Genomic DNA, 20,187 nt, shown 5'->3' with positions numbered 1-20,187 from the left:
CTACATGTGTGACTCACCACCTGACTATCCAAAATAATTTCATCATCTACAAGGCAGAAAAAGGACTGTGATGAATATACTGCAGTTGCTTGGACGAGTGCTGTGCCAACTCCCTTAAAACAAAATTGGTGTTATCCAAGTCAAAGCAGCTTGCTTGATTAGCACCTGTTCCCCACCTTAAATACTGACTCCATCATGGAGCACACTGTCTGCAATGGATACTGTTTACAAAATGCACTGCAGCTCACCGAGGCTTCGTAAGTAGCACTTACCAATCAACATTCTCTATCCCCTGGAAAGACAAGGGTAATGGTTGCAATTGAACTTTCAAGTATCCCAACCACTATCCTAACCTGAAGATATTCTTCGTTATCACTGAGTTAAAATCTTGGAGCTCCATACCTAAACACACCACTGGAGAATTTTCATATCCCAGACTGCTATAATTAAAGAGGGTGTTTCAAGACATCTTCCTGGAGACAGTTACGGATGGGCAATAATTAGTTGTCTTGCCACTGACATAAATGATGTGAATTTTTTAACTTTAAAATAAAAGCAAAAACACAAATAATCATGCAAATTGAAAGTTACGAAACTTGATTTAAAGAAATATTTGTAAATGCTTCTAAACTGCTTCAGACTTGCCTTTTTACCTGGACACTAGGGCCGAAGTAATTGAATTGACTTAGGGAATTTCCAAGCGGTTGGACAAATTCTGAGAGACAAATGCATCAGCGAAAGGTATAAATTTTGCTTGGTTTCTTTAACTTCAATGTGTTCATTTTGGCAATTTAGTTCAAGCATACCTAACTGAAAATTAATGTGAAGTTGTCCACTGGTTGGAAAAACTGAATGGCAGAATATCATTCAAATGGCCATAGACTGTGAAATGTTGATGCACTCAGGGACTTGGGTGTCCTTGTACAGTGTCGCTGAAAGCAAACAAACAGCAAGAGTTAGAAAGATAAATAGTATGTTGGCCTCAATTACAAAAAGATTTGACAACAGAACCAAGAAAGCCTTACTGTTTTGCAGGGCCTTGATGAGACAATGCCTGGAGTGTTATGTGCAGTTTTGGTCTCCTTGAATATGAAAGTTCACTATACTGATTCTGGGATGGCAGGTTTATATATGAGGAGAAATTGGGTCAACTGGGATTGTATTCACTGACATTTAGAGGAATGAAATGGGATCTCATTAAAACATATTAAATTCTGACAGGGCTGGAGAGACTGGATGCAGGGATGTGGTTTCCTGTGGTCCACCGTTCCAGAGCAAGTGGTCATGGACTCAGGATACTCAGTGTTTCAGACTGAGATGAGGAGATGTGTTTTCTTTTAGACAGTGGTACATCTGTGAAAATCTCTACCACATAAAACTGTGGAGGCCAGGTCACTGAAGATATTTAAGGAAGAAATAGATTTCTGGAGACTAAAGATCTCAAAGGGTATGAGGAAAGAGTGGGAGTATGTAATTAAGATAGAGATCAACCATGACCATGTTTAATGGTGAAGCTGGCTCAATACCCAAATGGTCTACTCTTGGTTTCTGAACGATTGAGGTATAAGTGTCAGAAAAATTTTCTGCATAGTGTGCACAAAGCCACTGTAATAATTTTGACTTAACAGTTTAGTTGGGAATTACGGCATAAATGTTTTGATCAAGTTGGAGACTGGATGCAATGTCTGCCACTAGCATTAAGTGAAAGCGACTCATCTACCAGTGAGGCTTACCCTATATTGAGTGGCCATTTGTTTAGCAGCTAGATTTTGGAATGGGAACGTTCTTAGAGTTTGCTTTTTTGTAAATAGCTTCAATAAGAATCAAATCTACAGTGGGAAGTCAGGGCAGAAAAATATATATTGCATAACTGTGAAATATGTTATCATAATTAACCTTAAATTGAAATTATCAAAACATGAATTCAATATAAAATCTTTCAAGACAGAGGTATCTAATACTAATGCTTCATTTAAAGATTGATTAAGTATTATTACTGTTCTTTTATTTTTCTTAGTGATACCATTAATGTCGTTGCTTCGGATCACCGTCCATTTACTATCAAGCAAAAAGCTATTGGGAAAGAGGATTTTACCAAAATTCCGCATGGTGTTACTGGAGTGCAGGACAGAATGACTGTTATCTGGGAGAAAGGAGTGGTATGTTTGATATTCCTTTGATGTTGATTAGTATTACATGTATATAAGGAAGTCTCTCAAATTATGGTAATTGTGGTAAACCGGGGAAAATCTTTCGAACATTCAAGCTAATTTCAATCACAGTTATTTCCTCAAGTTTTCTTGTGAACTTGCATACATCAGAATGAGGTTGTCATACAGTAGAATAGAATGAGGTTTAATTTATGTCACTGTATTGTTGTTGTTAGAATAGTTTCAACGTATTAGAAGAATATCCCTGATACATTGTATATTTTCCCTTTCCTACATTCTTCTTGATTTCTTGAAAAGGTTGCTATTGCATTCTTTAATTGATTTGATTTATTTATTGTTACTTGTATTTTATTGCAAAAAACAAAGGAATGTTGATTATCCGAACGAGATGGGTGGGCACCATTTTGTTCGGATAATCAGTTATTCAGTTAATTGATTAAATGTCTTTCCTCTGGGGCTCGGAGTTTTTGAAGTCTGCTCTGTAAACAAACTGTAAACAAAAGACGGGATCACTGTTGGAAACACGTCTTTGATGTAATGTTTCTATCAGGACCTCGAGATCTCCTTTGGATAATCCTATATTCGGATAATTGATATTCAGATAATCGAGGTTCCTCTGTACTGGGTTGTCACCACCATTCTCTGTGAAGAGAAATCAAAGTTAACATCACGGGTCTGGTGACTCTTCCTCACTGGACCCAAAACATTAACTCCTTCACAGATGCTGCCAGACTTGCTGAGCATTTCCAGCAACTTCTGTTTTTGTTTCAATTCTTTATTTTGGTTTACTCAAAGTGGGAAAATGAATAATATTGTATGTCCTAACTTTTAACATCATACTGAAATTTTCCATTTTATCAGATCAATTGATAAACATTACTGTTTTGATTTTGCTAAATGTTTATTTTTCTTAGGTTTGGTGTATTGAAGATTGTATAGGTAACACATTGGGTGGGATTGCCTCCACCTTGGCGGTGATGGGGCCAATAACGTGAAGGGAAAATCATCAGGCAGGTTGACACGAACCGGATATCTGTCCCCCACCCAATTAACGTGTTGTCAATTAATGGCCACTTAAGTCACTTGACCTATCCTCAGTCTGATTACCTACATTCCTGTCAGGTGAGAGAAGTTGCTGCTTTCCTCGCAGAGAAACCAGGGCAGTTTGCTTGCTGAGCTGGTAGTCTCCATTTTCCCCAATCTTGGTTAACAGATGGGGACAGGGAGATGGACACTGAAAGCTACCCTCTTGCTTCTGACCTCTTTATTGCCACAATGTCCACCCTGCAATCAAGCCCCCAAAAAATGCTTGCTGTTTTCGCTGTGCAGTTGTTCACGTCTGTCCAACTCTGCCCAATGGACAACATTGAAATATGCTTTATCAGGCAGACTTCCTTGCTCTTGGGGAGGGATGGTTAGGCATGACAAAAGATGCCTGCCTCCATTAACGTTGACTCTGATAGTGCCAACTTTTCCTGCCTTGCATCTGGGACATTGAGTTACTTGGGTATAGAACATGGAGAAAATTGAAGAAAGAGGGTAGATCAGCCAACATTCCTGTCTGTTTTGCTGATCTATTAAATATTTGTTGAATTATACCTCAACTTTATTTATATACCTTGTACCTTGATATCCTTACCACGCATAATTGCATGGATTTCATTCTTGAAAGGGCCAAGTGATCTGTCTACATCATAATTTATTCTAAGCTGTGGTTTTATGTCAGTTGATGCATTCCATACACACTGAAGGTGGGTTTGTGGAAGCTAAATGTATCACTCTGCAAAACTGCTTCCAATCTGTACTAAACATACAAGTATCTATTGCAGAAATGTAAAATAATTGTAATCATCAGTTAGCTCCAAACATGTGCGCTAAATTTCAAACAGGCATGTCTTATTAACAAAACACTCATTCATGCCTAGTTTGACCAAAATAATCTCCTTTTGTCTCCTACCACCCAAACAGTTTCCAATACAAGTTGAAAAGGCAAGATGTGCTTTCAGTTTGCTCATAGAAGTTTATGTAGATAATGTTCCTTGTGTGTCTTTATGATCTCCTCAAAATCTAACTAGATTTGTCAGACATGACTACAATAAAACTATACTCTATTAGCCCATAATTTCATTGTTGTTCAGTGACTTTTTAACAACAGATTCCAGTAGCTTCCCCATAACCCATTCACCACCTTCAACATTCACACCCTTCACTACTGACTGTAGTGGCAGCAGTGTCTACCATCGCCAAGTTGCACAGTGATAATTCATTTGTTTCCTTCCTACTGCATAAAAGGACAAGTGCAGCAGATGCATGGAAATGCCACTGCCTGTATATTCCCCTGAAAACCACTTGCCATCCACACAGGGAAACATATTGACATTTCTTCACTGTCACTGGGTTGCCTCTTGGATCTCCCTTCCTAACAGCACAGTGGGTGTCCCTACACCAATGGATTGAAGCAGTTCAAGAGGTGGAGGAAATGGCGGCTAATAATTCTCTGGATGTGATTGTTGGTGGGATGGCAGGTAAGGACAAGGGGGACTCTATTGTGTTGAGAGAGGGAAGAGAGGCAGTGAGGGAGATGGGTCAGACCCAGCTGAGGGCCCTGTCCCTGTCAATAACAGGGCTGGGGAATCTTCAGTTGAGGTAGAAGGTGGACATTGGAGCCCTCTTATTGAAGTTGGCATCATCAGAACAGATGCATTGGAGATGAAGGAACTAGGAGAATGGAATAGAGTCTTTACTGGAAGCAGGGTGAGAAGATGTATAGTAAAGGTAACTATGGCAGTCAGTGGTTTGTAGTGGATCTTGGTGGCCAGCCTATCCTTAGAAATGGAAACTAATGTTGAAGAAGGGAGGAATCAGAGATGGACCAGGTGAAGAAAAGAGAGGGTGGAACTTGGAAGCGAAATAGATAACTTTTCATCAGGAATTGACAGTGGAATGCCACCAGCAGACACAGATTCCTCTCCCCTCCCTTGTCTACCTTCCACAAGGACCTTTCCCTCCAGGACACCCTGAACCTCTCCTCCTTTGTTCCTAACAAATCCCCACAGCCTCACGGCACCTTCTGCTGCAATAGAGAGAAGGTGTAACACCCGACAACTTATGTCCTCCCTCCTCACCGTTCAAGGCCCCAAACATACCTTCCAGGTAAAACAGCACTTTACTCACTCAATCTAGAATGCTGCATTTGCTGCTCACAATGCAGTCTCCTCTGCATTGGGGAAACAAAGTGCAAACTGAGTGACCATTTCACAGAATGCATATATTCTGTCTACAAAAAATACCCTGAGCTTCCAGTTGCATGCCACTTCAACATACCACCGTGTTCCCTGGCCAACATCTCACTTTCAGGTTTGCTGCAATGAACCTAGAAGAACAGCATTCCATTTTCTGCTTGGGAACTCTGCAGCCTCCTGGACTTATCTCTCCACGCTTCAGTCGCTCTGCCTTTGTTCCTGGTGAAGGGCTTTTGCCCAAAACGTCGATTTCGCTGCTCGTTGGATGCTGCCTGAACTGCTGTGCTCTTCCAGCACCACTGATCCAGAATTATTATTGAGTTTAACAACTTTAGAGCTTGAGCACCTTTCCCCATGTTTTCCATCACCTTCCTACAACAGGCCTTGGCATCACATGGGCTGCTACCATACACTACCCATTGTCAGTCACTAATAGTCCCCCATTAACAGCCATTCATTCCCCGAATGAACCTTTAATCATTCCTTTGTCTGTCCAACTGTTTGTCTGTCTTTTTGGGCTTTAGCACCACCTATCATTTACTTTACCTTCCCCACACCCTAATTTCTGTATAAAAACCATCCTTTTCCTAGCTACCATCAGTTCTGAAGAAAGGTCATCGGAACATGGCCCAAAACATTAACTCTGATTTCGCTTCACAGACGCTGCCAGACCTGCTGAGATTTTCCAGCAATTTCTGTTTTTGTGTCAAAGATCCAGCACCTGCAGTTCTTTGGGCTTTTTGGATCTTTGACAGTTCCTTTGTCTGTTTTGGAATTTTCTACCTGTTTTTTCTCCCTTTCTGGGCTACAAGTTGGTCATCCATACAATGTCTTCAGAGTTGATAGTAGCTGGAAGAAAGGGAGATACGTTGGTAAGATACGTTGTTTTGAAATTTTCTCAAACCTTCAACTGATTATCCCAGTGAGAGACATGGTCCTGAGTGCAGTTTTCTTGTTAAATCAGTTGCTGAAAAATAGCATTATTTGTTATAAGATCGAAGATGGTGACATCAATTTGATGATATGTAAAACAAAATGTTGTAATTTTTAAAAGTAAATATGATTACAATTTTCAGGTCGGTGGCAAAATGGATGAAAACTGTTTTGTTGCTGTGACTAGTTCAAATGCTGCAAAAATTTTCAATCTGTACCCTAAGAAAGGAAGAATTGTTCCAGGAGCTGACGCTGACATTGTTGTGTGGGATCCAGAAGCTATAAGGTATGCATCATCAACTGTGAGTTTTGATTAAAAATACAATTAAAACTTTTGGAGAAACTAGTCCAGGAGTTCTGTATTATGCTTGTATTCATGACCAGAAAACAGCCTACTCCATATCACTATTATTCCCAATCTTAAATGACTTGAATAACTTCAGATGGTTCCAGGACCAAACATTGGGGTAGTAGAAATTGGGATGATCATTTCTGTACAAGGTCCCCAGGGGAAGGTGGACGGCTGCAGATACATTTTAAGTTTTGTTTGTAAGCAGGGGATCTGGTTCTCCTGAAATTGGCAAGTTAGACTAAACTTTTCCAGCATGCTGGAAGCAGACTAATTGCCTTAAATTCATGTTGGAAGTGCTTGCTATTCATGTCCAGAAGGGGAATGAACCTCAAGCCAATGAGGCAAAACCAGGAACAAACCTGTGGGTGGGTTGATGCAAATATGTTGTCCCATTTTCGATTCTCTCGTGATTTGATTTGAAATAAATGACCATTGGTTTTGCTATAATGGATATCCTGAATTATGGTGAGAGAAGTGGGCATTCTTGCACATAAAAACAATTGATTTAGTTGTCACCACCTTCTCAAAGGCAACTAGGAATAGTCTTTAGCCCCTGAATGATTTAATTAAAATACAGTTGACCAAGACCTGCAACATAAACACAAAATGATCATTCATTTCATACCAAAACACAGGGACATATTCAAGTAATAAAGGGATAAAACAAGACTTTTCCTCCTTCATAAGGTCAGCAGTAGCAATATTCACAGATGATTATGCACTGTTCATGACTCCTTAGATACTGAAGCAGTCCATGTTCAAATGCAACAAGATCTGGACAATATCCAGGCTTGAGTTGACAAGTGGCTAGTAACATTTGCAACACACAGATGCCAGGCAATGATCTCCAAAAAGAGACAATCTTCGCACTGGCCCTTGACATTCAATGGTGTTACCATCACCAAATCCACCTCTCCACCTGTCCCAAAGAAAACCTCTATCAACATCCTGGAGGTGACCAATAACCAGAAACTCAACTGAACTTGCCATATAAACACAGTAGCTACAGGAGCAAGTCAAAGACTAGGAATACTGTGGCAAGTAACTCACCACCTGACCTCTGAAAGCTTGTCCACCGTCTACAAGGCACAACTCAGTAATGTGGTGGATGAGTGATATTTGCCTGAATGAGTACAGCTCCAACTACACCTTTAGAAGCTTGACACCACCTAAGATAAAGCAGCCCACTTAACTGGCATCACCTCCACTCCCTCCACCACCGACACTCAGTAGCCGCAGCGTGTACTATGTATAAGATGCACTGCAGAAGTACCTATTAGTGAAACTTCTTCTTCATGTTCACTCTAGCCAGGCCTCAGTAATCTGTAAATTACAATCAGATTTCTTCTATTCGATCGCCACACACACAGCACTCCCCCACTCTAAATTCTATCGAGTATAGCGCCAGTTCTCTGCCGCTCCTCATATGACAAGCCCTTCATCGCTATGATCATTCTTGTAAACCTCTTCTGGACCTCCTCCAAGGCATTAGAGGAATCATGGATATAGGTGGGCAGGGTCTGGACAAGTGGAGAGAGGATAGAGTCAAAGTAGGAGTAAATAAGTTCATTGGGGTAGGAACAGACTGATTTGATGTGCGTACTAGGGCAGTCTGGTTTGTGGATTTGGGGAAGGAGATAAAAATGGACTGTCCAGTGTTGGGACACTATAAGATAGGAGGCAGTGGTGGGAAGATTTCCAGAGGCCATTTCCGACATTTCCCTTCCTTTCCTTGACCTCTCTGTCTCCACTTCAGGGAATAAATAGTCCACTACCATCCACTACAAAGCCACTGACTCCCAAAGCGACTTTCACTGCAGCTCTTCACACCCCAGGTCCTGCAAGGACTCCATCCCATTCTCCCAGTTCCTTCACCTAGGTCGCATCTTTTTGGATGATGTCGCCTTCCAAAACAATGCCGCTGACATGGTTTGCTTCTTCCAAACCATGGGCTTCCACCCACTGTGGTAGATGGGACCCTCAACAGCATCCAACCTATCACTCATGCTTCGTTTCTTGCCCCTTCCCATCACTCACAACAGCATGATGTCACCCTTGTCCTCACTTTTCATCCCACCAGCCTCCGTGTTCAAAGGATCATTCTCCACCACACTCCAGCAGAAAGCCACCACCAAACCCATCTTCCCCTCACTCCCCTGTCTGCATTTCATGGGGATTGTTCCCTCCAGGACATCCTGGACATTCACTGAGCACTAACATCACACCCCGCAGCCCCGCTCTTCCCACAGCACCTTCCCATGTAACTGCAGAAGTTGCAACACCTGTGCCTTCACCTTCTCCCTGCTCGCTATGCAAGAGCCAAAACAGTCTTTCCATGTGAAGCAACATTTCACCTGTACATCCTCCAGTCTGAGGAATTGTGTTCACTGCACTCAATGTGACCCATTGGAGAAACCAAACACCGACTGGGTGGCTGCTTTATAGAACACCTCCAATCTGTGCACAAACATGGCCCTGAACCTCCTGTAGCCACTTATTTTAACACAGCATCCTGCTCTCATGCCCACATGTCTGACCTCATCTGCAGTATTCCAGTGAATCTCAGCACAAACTAGGAATAACATCACATCTTCAGATGAGGCACTTTGCAGCCTTCTGGACTTAATATTAAGTTTAACACCTTCAAATTGTGAACCAACTCCCATTTATTCCCTGTCTTTTAGCTTTGCTTGTTACATTCTTTGTCACCATGTCCTCTTCCCCCCCCCCCCCCCCCCCCCCCCCCCCCCCCCCACCCCAGTGGGACTGTGTTCTTTCCAGTCTGGAAGTTAGATATACTATTGTTCTGCCATTCTCACATTCCAACCACTTAATCTGAACTGTCAACATCTTTACTGTCCTCGCACACTACACACCACGCCTCTAACCCCAAACTAAAGCATAAATTTTGCCCCCACCACATTTCATTTCAGCTGTGATGAAGAGCCATCCAGACTCAAAACATTAGCTTGTTCTCTCTCCATTGATGCTGTCTGACCTGTTGTGATCTCTTGTTTTAATTTGTCATCTGAAGACAATGATTGTCCAGAAATCTCTCAGAATTGCACTGACCTGTGAGCCATGGTGAGGATTAAGTATAACTTTCTGACTCCATGGCCTTTACAAAGTGTCGGCTCCTCTCCTAATTGAGCACATTAACTTTCTTTCTCATTTGGAATATTTCAATTATGATTTAAATAAAGCATAGTTAGCTCAGCCGATGGTCAATGTTTAAATAAACAACCAAGGTAGCCAATGTTTTAGGTATATTAATTCCCATTTTATTCAGAGATTATCAGTTTGAAATTTAAAACTTGTATGTTTTAAGCAATAACTTATTCCAACAGTTCATCACTGCATGTGTAGTAAAAATTAAATGATTTTTTCAGAACAATATCTGTGAGCACTCAAGTACAGGGTGGTGATGTGAACCTTCATGAGAACGTACGATGCCATGGTGTTCCCCTGGTGACAATCAGTCGTGGGCGAGTTGTATATGAAGATGGAATTTTTACTTGTGCTGAGGGGACAGGAAAATTCTGTCCACTTCGACCATTTTCGGAATTTGTATACAAGAAGCTGATCCAGAGAGAAAAGGTAGACTTGACTATAGTTATGCTTTTCTCCACTGACATATAAAAATTTATAACTTTTTTTGTATGCTTAATTTTAATCCTTGGTTTGAAATCATGAAACATTTGGAGATGAGGAAAAGAAGCATTGTTTGCTGCTATTTTATAGTTTTGATTTTGATTTGGTGTTCAGGGTAACTTAAGTTAGTGAAGAATGATTAATCCTGCTTGAATATTACAGCTTCAGTGCATTCATCACATCTGAATTTTTTTTTCTCCTTTAACTAAGTCATAGCCATCTGACCACTTATGTCCCAATAATACTATCCACCTAAATTAGAGTTTGGTACCTTTTGTCAGAAGGCAATGAACATGGAGGGCAGAATGAAGGAACCAGATGGTTAAGTTTAACTGTCTTGGAGATTTTGATTGAATTAATGTTTTCTAGTTTAAATAATAGGAGCCTCGCAGAAGTGAAGAATTCTTTTTAGAAACACTTGATCTAACATTGAAAACATTCTGGTCCTTTCTCAAAGGAAATTTTAATCATCGAGGTAGCAAGAGATAGGCCCACAAAATGAGCCCTAGTCTCAGCAAGCTGCAACTAAAGCACAGTACTTTAAGAGCATGAAACAGTGATGTATATAGGCCAAAGGTCGAGAACAGAGGACAACAAAATAGCATTAGCTTGCAGAGAGGGTCTATAAGGGAACCACAGTCAGCAGCAAAGGGATGCTGATACCATCAAGATTCCTACTAGGAGGAGGAAATAGTAGTATCTCATAGGGACCAGTACACCTGAGGATCTTTACACAGTCACAATTTAAAACTCATAGAAATTCGTAGCTGAGATCATTTGACCAATTCCACTTATAATGTTATCTGCCTCGTTCTATACTCATTCTTTAAATCCCATTTTGTAAAAAATATTTTTCAAGTAGTTGTGCATTTTTTTATAATGATTAAGAATTCTGGTGTTGTCTGTTTTTAGTTGGCATTTCACATCCCAAGAACTCTTCTGTAGAGAAACGTAATATCCTTTTGTTGTTTGTTAAAGAATACTGGAATATTTTAAGAAAGACAGTGGGGACCTGCGGTTTGGGAGAGTTCCAAAGCCTCTCAACCCTCAAAGAAAAATTTTCATCTGTGTCCTAAAAGGGCAACTCCTCATTTCAAACCTTGTCCCCTCGTTCTGAATTTGCACACAAGAGAAAACATCCCTTCCATGCCCACCTTGTCAAGACCATTCTCATCCAAATTGTTAATATAAATGTCAAAGAAAAGTGGACCCAGTATTGATACCTGCGGAACACCGCTGGTCAAAGGCCTCCAGTCAAAAAACAAACCACCACAACCGGCCTCTGTCTCTGACTGTCAAGCCAATTCTGTATCCAATTGGCAATCTAACTTTACTAATTAGATCACCATGCAGAACCTTGTCAAAGGCTTTACTAAATAACATCTGCTGCTCTGCCTTCATCAATCTGTTTGGTTACTTCCTCAAAAAACTCAATCAAATTTGTGAAACAAGAAAAGATTGCTATGATAAGTAGAAGAGTTAGGAAACTGAGTTTCCGAAGCAATACTGAAGAACGTGGACAAGAGAAGAAATTGAAAGGAGAAAAGCAACAAATAAATGTGCAGAAAACTAAGGACAAACTTATCAGCCTTTAAATCATAAGACATTGATGGAGAATCAAGCTATTCAGTCCATTGAGCTTTCTTTTCAATGAAATCATGGCCGATCTGCTAATCATCTCCACTTTCCTGTTTTTTCCCCATCAACCTTGATTCCCTTACTAATTAAAGCTGTCTGTCTCAGCCTTGAATATACTGAACAATCTAGCCTTGTCAGTCCTTTATGTAAAAAAGTTCCACAAATTCATTACTATCTGAGAAAATAAATTCTTTTTCATCTCTGACTTAAAAGCAGACCCTTTTATTTTGAGATTATGCCCTCTATACAATGCTCTCCCACAAAGGAAATCAACCATTCCTTATCTAGTCTGTCAAAGAATCTTCTATGTTTCAATAATACAAATATAAATGTTTAAACTATGAAGTATCAGCATGAGGACTGTATTGGCATAACTGTATTATGTGCACTGCCTCTGTATCTTTGGTTCCATATCCTGCCTATGCTGCTACAAAAGCTGAAGTGAGCTAGATGCTGTCTAATCGGGAAGTAAATAAGACAACGATCGAAGAACTATCACTATTCCAGCTATAAAATGATCTCTAATTTCTCAAATGCTTTGAACATAGATTATCTTGTGCTGTCTTAGTCAGGAAGTTAGTAGTTTGACAAATTGGAAACAATGAAGGGATTAACAAGTATTAACAAGCTGGTAAAGTATTACTGAGTGTTGTCGATGAATATGTGGAACTTGCTGTGTATATTCAGATGATGTCACTGAGAAGGCGAAATGGAGTTGAGAAATAAAATTGCCAGAATGGGAAGAGAATCTTGTAGTTGATTCTCTAGCTAGGATTTGTTGGTAAGAACTGTGAGAAACACAAAGGCAAACTGATTTCCAGGTGCCACGAAAGATCAGTGAAATCAAGGAATGTTTGAAGTCCAAGGTGTTGATGTCAATATTTGCATGAATTTAAAACTTTCCTGTGACCAAGTTATATGGCTACTGCTTGTGCCCAGCTCTTGCACAAGAAGAAGTGATGACCACAGTATGTCAAAGCTGGTTGTCTGTCTTTGGAGTCCTCCTGGGATAACTGCAGATAAATTTGAGTATCATCAGTAAAGTAATGCTGCACTTGAATGGAATCGACTATTCAGAAGCAATATAAAATGGTCTCGATGCATTTTGTATTGCATGTGAACAGTTGATTCAATTCAAGTGCAGCATTGCTTTATTGATGCAGCTCAATAATTCATCTGCAGTTATCCAAGGAGGATTCCAAAGACAGACAACCAATAGTGGCACACTGTGGCCATCACTATTTGAAACAATGGCAACCTGCACTTGTATAATATCTTTAATGTAGCAAACCGTCTTAAGGATATGCTTCACAGGAATGTATTCAAAGTTATGTGGTTCTAATTCACATAAGAGATAAAAGATGGTATTTTCCACTCATCAATATAGCATGAGCTGTGTTGAGAAAGTTTGAGAAGTACAGAGAATTAGAATGTCAATATCTCAACATCGAGAAAAGTTTTGTGATTTTCCTGTTGAGCATTAAATAGCATTTTCAGAATTTCGAGCAATTGGCCATTGACTACCCTATTTCTATGTATTTGCATGTCATTAATAATCCAACTTGCAATTCCTTTCTTCTTCTCTGGAGAACACAGTGCAAATTCCCAATATGTAAATCAGAGTGGGTGTCTGTTGGCCAAAGCTCACTGAATGTTTGCCTCAGCCATCATGCACATACTTTTTCAGACCCATGTCACTGCTTGGTCACAATTCTTGACCCTCTGTCCACACAAGCGAATACAGGGGAACCTCAATTATCCCAACAAGATGGGTGGGCACTATTTCATTTGGATAATTGATTATTCGGTTAACCGATTCAATGCCTTTCCTCTGGGGCGGAGTTTTCTATTAAGTCTGCTCCCTGTTCCGACTATGCAGCAGCACACTCCCCAACCCTGTCCAACACCACCACCTGCCCATTCCCCAAACCCCATCCAACACCACCCCGCAAACCCCATCCAATGTCGCCCCCCTGCCCAACCCCAACCCTGTCCAACACCACCCCTCTGCCCCCTCAACCTCATTCAACACCGCCCCCAAACTCCATCCAACACCGCCCGCCCCCCAAACCCTGTCCATCACTGCCCCGCTCCCCCTCTCCGGGGCAACCGGACTGGACACCAGCAATAAGACTGCTGCTGCCTTTGGGGGGTGAGTTTCCAAATAGTGCGCGCACACAAACGCACAACTTTATTGATGTTGATAAATGTGGTCAATCAGCGACACCATCACATTTATCCAAGGGGCTCTTATTCTGGTCCAGGGGAACGACCACATTCAGTCCTGCGGATCAAGTGCAACCAGTCCTGGGATTACAGGTAGGTGTGTTAGGATACTATGGAGACATCAGCCCATGAGGTTAGCCTATTCTTGCAGTGAGACAAAGAGAGTGATTGAATACGTTGAAGGTTGTGGGTGATAGAGGGGCAGGAGAGGTGGTGAGGTGTCCCCAGTGAGAGAGTAGTAAGCACAGGGGAGAGGAATGGGGGAGGATGAGATGATTGAGAACTATTAAGTGGGCATGATACATGTAATAGTGAGAGCTGTAGTCTGTGAGCCGTGGTGACATTTGCATAAGGAGGCAAAGTTAGTGTGAATAATAGTTCAATTGTTCTGAGGTAGTAGAGAGAACTTAAGTAGTTCTATTTCTTGTGGAATGCAGAAGATCATTGATCTTATGTACAACTAGCTGTTCTGCTTCATCAAAACCACAGTACTCACTCAGGCTGCAATTTGGGTCCCAGCCAACTTGGTTTGGTGGCGTGGCCTACTGTGGGAGCTTGCAGGAGAAAGGACTGCCCTCCCCTTCTCCAACAGCTGCAGGTCCCTTTCCACAAAGTGGGGAACATAGTTTCATAGAATATAGAAAGGTAGAGCACAGAACAGGCCCTTCGGCCCACCATGTTGTGCTAAGGATTAATCCTAATCTAAAATAAAATAACCTAACCTTCGCACCCCTCAATTCACTGCTGTCCATGTGCATGTCCAGCAATCACTTAAATGTCCTTAATGACTCTGCTTCCACCACCACCGCTGGCAACGCATTCCATGCATTCACAACTTTCTGTATAAAGAACATACCTCTGACATCTCCTCTGTACCTTCCTCCTAGCATCTTAAAACTATGACCTCTCGTGACAGTCAATCCTGCCCTGGAGAACAGTCTCTGGCTATCGATTCTATCCATGCCCCTCACTACCTTGTACACCTTGATCAGTTCATCTCTCTTCTTCCTCCTCTCCAGAGAGAAAAGTCCGAGCTTAGTCAACCTTTCTTCATAAGACAAGCCCTCCAGTCCAGGCAGCATCCTGGTAAGCCTTATTTGCACCCTCTCTAAAGCCTCCGCATATTTCCTGTAAAAGGGCGACCAGAACTGGGCACAATATTCCAAGTGTGATCTTACCAAGATTTTGTAGTGCTGCAGGAAAACCTTACGTTTCTTAAAACTCCATTCCCCTGTTAATGAAAGCCAAAACACCATAAGCTTTCTTAACAACCCTATCCACTTGGATGGCAACTTTGCATTTATCCAGGTTGAACATTATCTGCCATTTCTCAGCCCAGTTCTCCATCCTGTTAATGTTATGCTGTAGTCTGCAACAGCTGTTGATACTATCAAAGGCATCTCCAACCTTTGTGTCATCGACAAATTTACTAACCCATTCCTCAACCTCCTCATCCAAGTCATTTATAAAAACTGCAAAGAGCAGAGGCTCAAGAGTAGAGCCCTGTGGAACACCACTCACCACTGACCTCCAGGAAGAATACTTTCTAGCTACAACCACTTGCTGCCTTTTGTCAGCCAACCAATTCTAAATCCAGATAGCCAAATGTCCCTGTATCCCATACTTCCTGACTTTATGAATGAGCCTACCATGGGGAACCTTATCAAGTACCTTGCTGAAGTCCGTATACACCATATCCACTGCTCGACCATTGTCGACCTGTCACTTCACCTCCTCAAAGAACCCAATAAGATTTGTGAGGCATGACCTGCTCCTCTCAAAGCCATGCTGACTGCCTTTAATCGCACTATGTTTGCCAAATAGTCATAAATCTTATCCCTCAGAATACTTTCTAAAACCTTGCAGACCACAGATGTAAGACTGACTAACTGGTCTGTAATTGCCAGGGATTTCCCTATTACGCTTCTTGAAAAGAGGAACAACATTCGTCTTCCTCCAATCCTTCATGATGACTCCCGTGAACAGTCAGGAAGCAAAGATCTTCGCCAATGGCTTAGGAACCTCCTTTCTCACTTGCCAGAGCAACCTAGGATAAATCTGGTCTGGCCCTGGGGACTTATCAATCTTAATGTTTTCCAGCACATCAACTTCCTCGATCTTGATCTGTTCGAGCCTGTTTGCCAGCTCCTCAAAGTTCTCATTCACAACAAGGTCCCTGTTTTTAGTGAAAACTGAAGCAAAAAACTCATTTAGGGCTTCCCCTATGTCTCAGACTCCTTGCACAAGTACCCTACGCTATCCCTAAGGAGAAAGCCTCACCTTCTCCCTGATCATTCTCTTCCTCACGTATGAATAAAATGCCTTTGTGTTCTCCCTTATCCTTCCCACCAAGCCTTTCTAGAGCCCCCTCCAGCTCTACTCAGTCCATTTTTGAGCTCCTTTCTAGTAAGCCTGTCATCCTCTTAAACCAGTGCTAGATCCTTGCTTCCTCCACTTTATGTAGGCCGCCTTCTTCATTTTGACTAGAAGTTCTTCTGTTCTCATCATTCAAGGCTTCTTAATCTTACCCCTTCTTGCCTCTCTCAAAGGAACAAATGTATGCATCATTCACAACAACTCCTCCTTAAACAGTTTCCACATATCTGTTGTGCCCTTTCTGTGGAACAATTACTCCCAATCTGTACTCCTGTCTGGTAGCATCATAATTTCCTTTTCCCCAATTAAATATCTGCCCTTGGTAACTGTTCCTTTCCCTCTCCAAGGCTATGGTAAATGTGAGGCAGTTGTGGTCACTGTCACCAAAGTGTTCTCCCACCGCGAGACCTGACACCTGTCCTGGCTCATTGCTGAGCACCAAATCCAAAACGGCCTCTCCCCTTGTCGGTCTGTCTACACACTGAGTAAGGAAACCCTCCTGAACACACCTGACAAAAACTGCTCCATCCAAACCATCTGCATTAAGGAGGTTCCAGTCGATATTGGGAAAGTTGAAGTCACCCGTAACAACAACCCTGCTACATCTTCATTTTTCCAAAATCTGCCGGCCTAAGAGTTCCTAGACCTACCGTACTGCTATGATGGTAGAAAACCCCCAATGAGGTGGCTGCTCCCTTGCTGTTCCTAACTCCCACCCCATACTGACTCAGTAGTCAAACCTTCCCCATCAACCTTCATTTCTGTAGCTGTGACACACTCTCTGATTAGCAATGCTACCCCCCTCCTCGTTTTCCCCCCTCCCTGCTCTTTTTAAATGCTCTAAACCCTGGAACATTTGGCAACCATTCCTGCCCCTGTGAAACCCATATCTCTGTTATAGCCACAACATCATCGTCCCAAGTACTGATCCATGCTCTAAGTCCATCACTCTTATTTCTGACACTCCTGGCATTAAAGCAGACACTTTAATTGATTCCTTTGTTTCATCATATGAGAAACCTCCTTGATAGATTCACTATATCTTGTCACTGCCCCAATACAACTACCCCCCCTCTCAGTTATGTAGCTCTGGTTCCCAACCCCCTGCCAAACTAATTTAAACCCTCCCGAACCACATGAACAAATTTCCTCCCCAAGACATTTGTACCCCTCCAGTTCAGGTGCAACCCGTCCTTCATGTACAGGTCCCACATTCCCTAGAAGGCATCCCAATGTTCTAAGTATCTGAAGCCCTCCCTCCTGCACCAGCTGTGCAGCCACGTGTTAAGCTGCACTCGCTGCCTGTTCCTCACCTCATTTTCTCGTGGCACCGGTAGCAAACCTGAGAACACTACTCGTACAGCTCTTCAGCTTCTAACCTTGCTTTCTGTCGTCACTTTTCAGCTCCTCAATCTCTTTCCTGGATTTGTCATTGGTGCCAATATGTACCACGATTTCTGGCTGCTCACCCTCTCCCTTCAGAATCTTGTAAACCTGATCGGTAATACCCCTGACCCACCACCACCTTGGGCTGGCAGTAATGCTCATATCGTTTGACTGAATTTTTTTTAAAAAGTCCATCTTCATTATGGAAGAGGAACCAAGTGATCTGCGGTGAAGCAGATATATAATTGAAAATTAATGTCAGGCTCAAATATGATAACATGGTCATGCTTGGTCAGTTTACCATGGTCACAGTCACACAGGATGTTACTTATGGCTTTGTTGAGGGCTGTTTTCAAACTGTGGCACCAGCAGTAACCTATTTGGAGGGATTCAAACATGGAATTGCAAGAAAGATGAACACCGATTTGGGAGGCATAACATATTTAATGACTTAAAAGGAAAGTGAAATTGGAACTGAATTCTTGTATGCATTTTTGGAAGAGAAGGAGATGAAAGCAATTTGAAGAGCAGGGTGGCATGGCTGCCAACCTAATGACTTTTTCCAGCATTCTCTCTGATAGTGCTTTGTGTAGTATAACCTTATTTGAAGTGAATAGCTAAACTAGTTGTCTGTCATAAACCTTCAAGTCTGTCTTCCAGAGCTTAAGGGAGTGAAGATGAGGGCTATATGAAGAGAAATTACCAGAGCAGCATTCCAATGAAATCTTAAGTGATAATAAGGTATTCTTATACTTGTCTATAGAATTTGACTGCAAAGGCTGTGGATCGTGCTCCGTACGTAGGTGATGTGGCGATGGTGCTTAATGTAGGAAAAGAAACCCCAGCTCATCCAGACGTCCAGTTCCGTTCTGTGACACGTCACAGTGGAGTGAGGGATTTGCACGAGTCCAGCTTCAGTTTATCTGGTAAGATTTAACTATATCTTATGGACTTCACACATTTCTTTTACCTATAGATAACTGGTATTTATTAATCTATTGTTCTTTGTACGCATTTTAAGTTTTCAAAATTGAAGTAGTGAATCATCAGACAGGATGACTAGTTTTCATCAAACTTTTCTTTTCCGTTGGAGTTTAGAAGTAAATTATTTTACTAATTATCACAGCTAGTTTGCTCAGCACTTCTAAGGATAATCATGATTAATTATGTAACTGAACAATTGTATATCAGTGAAATCCATAAATCTTAGTTTTGTGGACCTTTCTAATGCATTGGTATATTATAATTTTTTTCTGCTTAATAATATGGACCATATGTGAAATTACGCTGATTAAGTATTACTACTTTTTATCTGAGTCAGATAGCTTTCAGAAGATTTTTCATATATTCATCTGTATTGTGGTTCTATGGATAATGAAAGTAATTGGTCATTTTTAGATTTCACGTAATTGACTTGGCTGAATGTGATAATATTATAATATTGGTAGTTCCTTACTTATTTTGATGGGGAAGGCAGTTCCTTATATGTTGCTGTTCATTCTTTGCAGGATCTCAAGTTGATGATCATCTGCCAAAACGACCTGTATCTAGAGTTTTGGCTCCACCTGGTGGGCATTCTAATGGCATCTGGTAAAACGTGTCTCTGCTGTCAAGTCTTACGATCAAAAGTGAAAGCAGAATATGAATGACTTAGACCCATGACACGCTGGAATTTACTTCATAAGCCTCAGTAACACCATATCTATATCATGTGAAAGAACACAGCTTTTAGTTATTTTAAGATTTTTGTAAGACATTTGAGAATGTTACATCACTACCATAAGAAGTTGGTCATAGATGAAAGAAGACCATTATGAAAATTGTAGATCCATTACTATAGATTTTGTGTTAGGCTCTGCTGCTATAAGTGCAGAATCTTTATAATTCTGCTACAATAAATTGTACACAAGTGAGTGAAATGTATTGTAGTCTGTGCATGATGCAATCTGACTTCATACACCCCAAAAACAAGAAACTCAGCATTTAAAACTAACAATAACTAGTGTATTCAATTACTTTTACTTTGTGATGATTTTGGGAATTTTCAATGTGTAGAATCTTGAAAACAGCCTTGGAAAAGTTGTGAAAAATTGGAGCAAATCCAACTAAATTAGTACAAGTTGCAAATTGTTTACCACATAAGTACATGCCACCAATGAGCTGTGGATTATCACCACTTAGTTTATTTAGGATAAATTACCATCCTTGGTGT

General features: G+C 41.2%; 1 protein-coding gene across 1 annotated transcript in view; it reads left to right on the top strand.

The window, feature by feature from the left end:
* dpysl5b (dihydropyrimidinase like 5b) overlaps nucleotides 1-19,725 on the top strand; it is a 59,175-nt gene extending 39,450 nt beyond the window's left edge. The window contains exons 8-12 of the mRNA XM_060822023.1: nucleotides 2,018-2,159; nucleotides 6,490-6,632; nucleotides 10,088-10,295; nucleotides 18,739-18,901; nucleotides 19,484-19,725. Coding sequence (XP_060678006.1) covers nucleotides 2,018-2,159; nucleotides 6,490-6,632; nucleotides 10,088-10,295; nucleotides 18,739-18,901; nucleotides 19,484-19,569 — 742 coding nt within the window. The 3' untranslated portion in view covers nucleotides 19,570-19,725. The remainder of the gene's footprint in view (nucleotides 1-2,017; nucleotides 2,160-6,489; nucleotides 6,633-10,087; nucleotides 10,296-18,738; nucleotides 18,902-19,483) is intronic.
* The last annotated feature ends 462 nt before the right edge of the window (nucleotides 19,726-20,187 follow it).

This window comes from Hemiscyllium ocellatum, chromosome 3, assembly GCF_020745735.1.
Source record: "Hemiscyllium ocellatum isolate sHemOce1 chromosome 3, sHemOce1.pat.X.cur, whole genome shotgun sequence".
NCBI classification, from domain to species: domain Eukaryota; kingdom Metazoa; phylum Chordata; class Chondrichthyes; order Orectolobiformes; family Hemiscylliidae; genus Hemiscyllium; species Hemiscyllium ocellatum.
The sequence above is the reverse complement of the archived record's forward strand: the minus strand, read 5'-3'. Positions and strand labels throughout refer to the sequence as shown.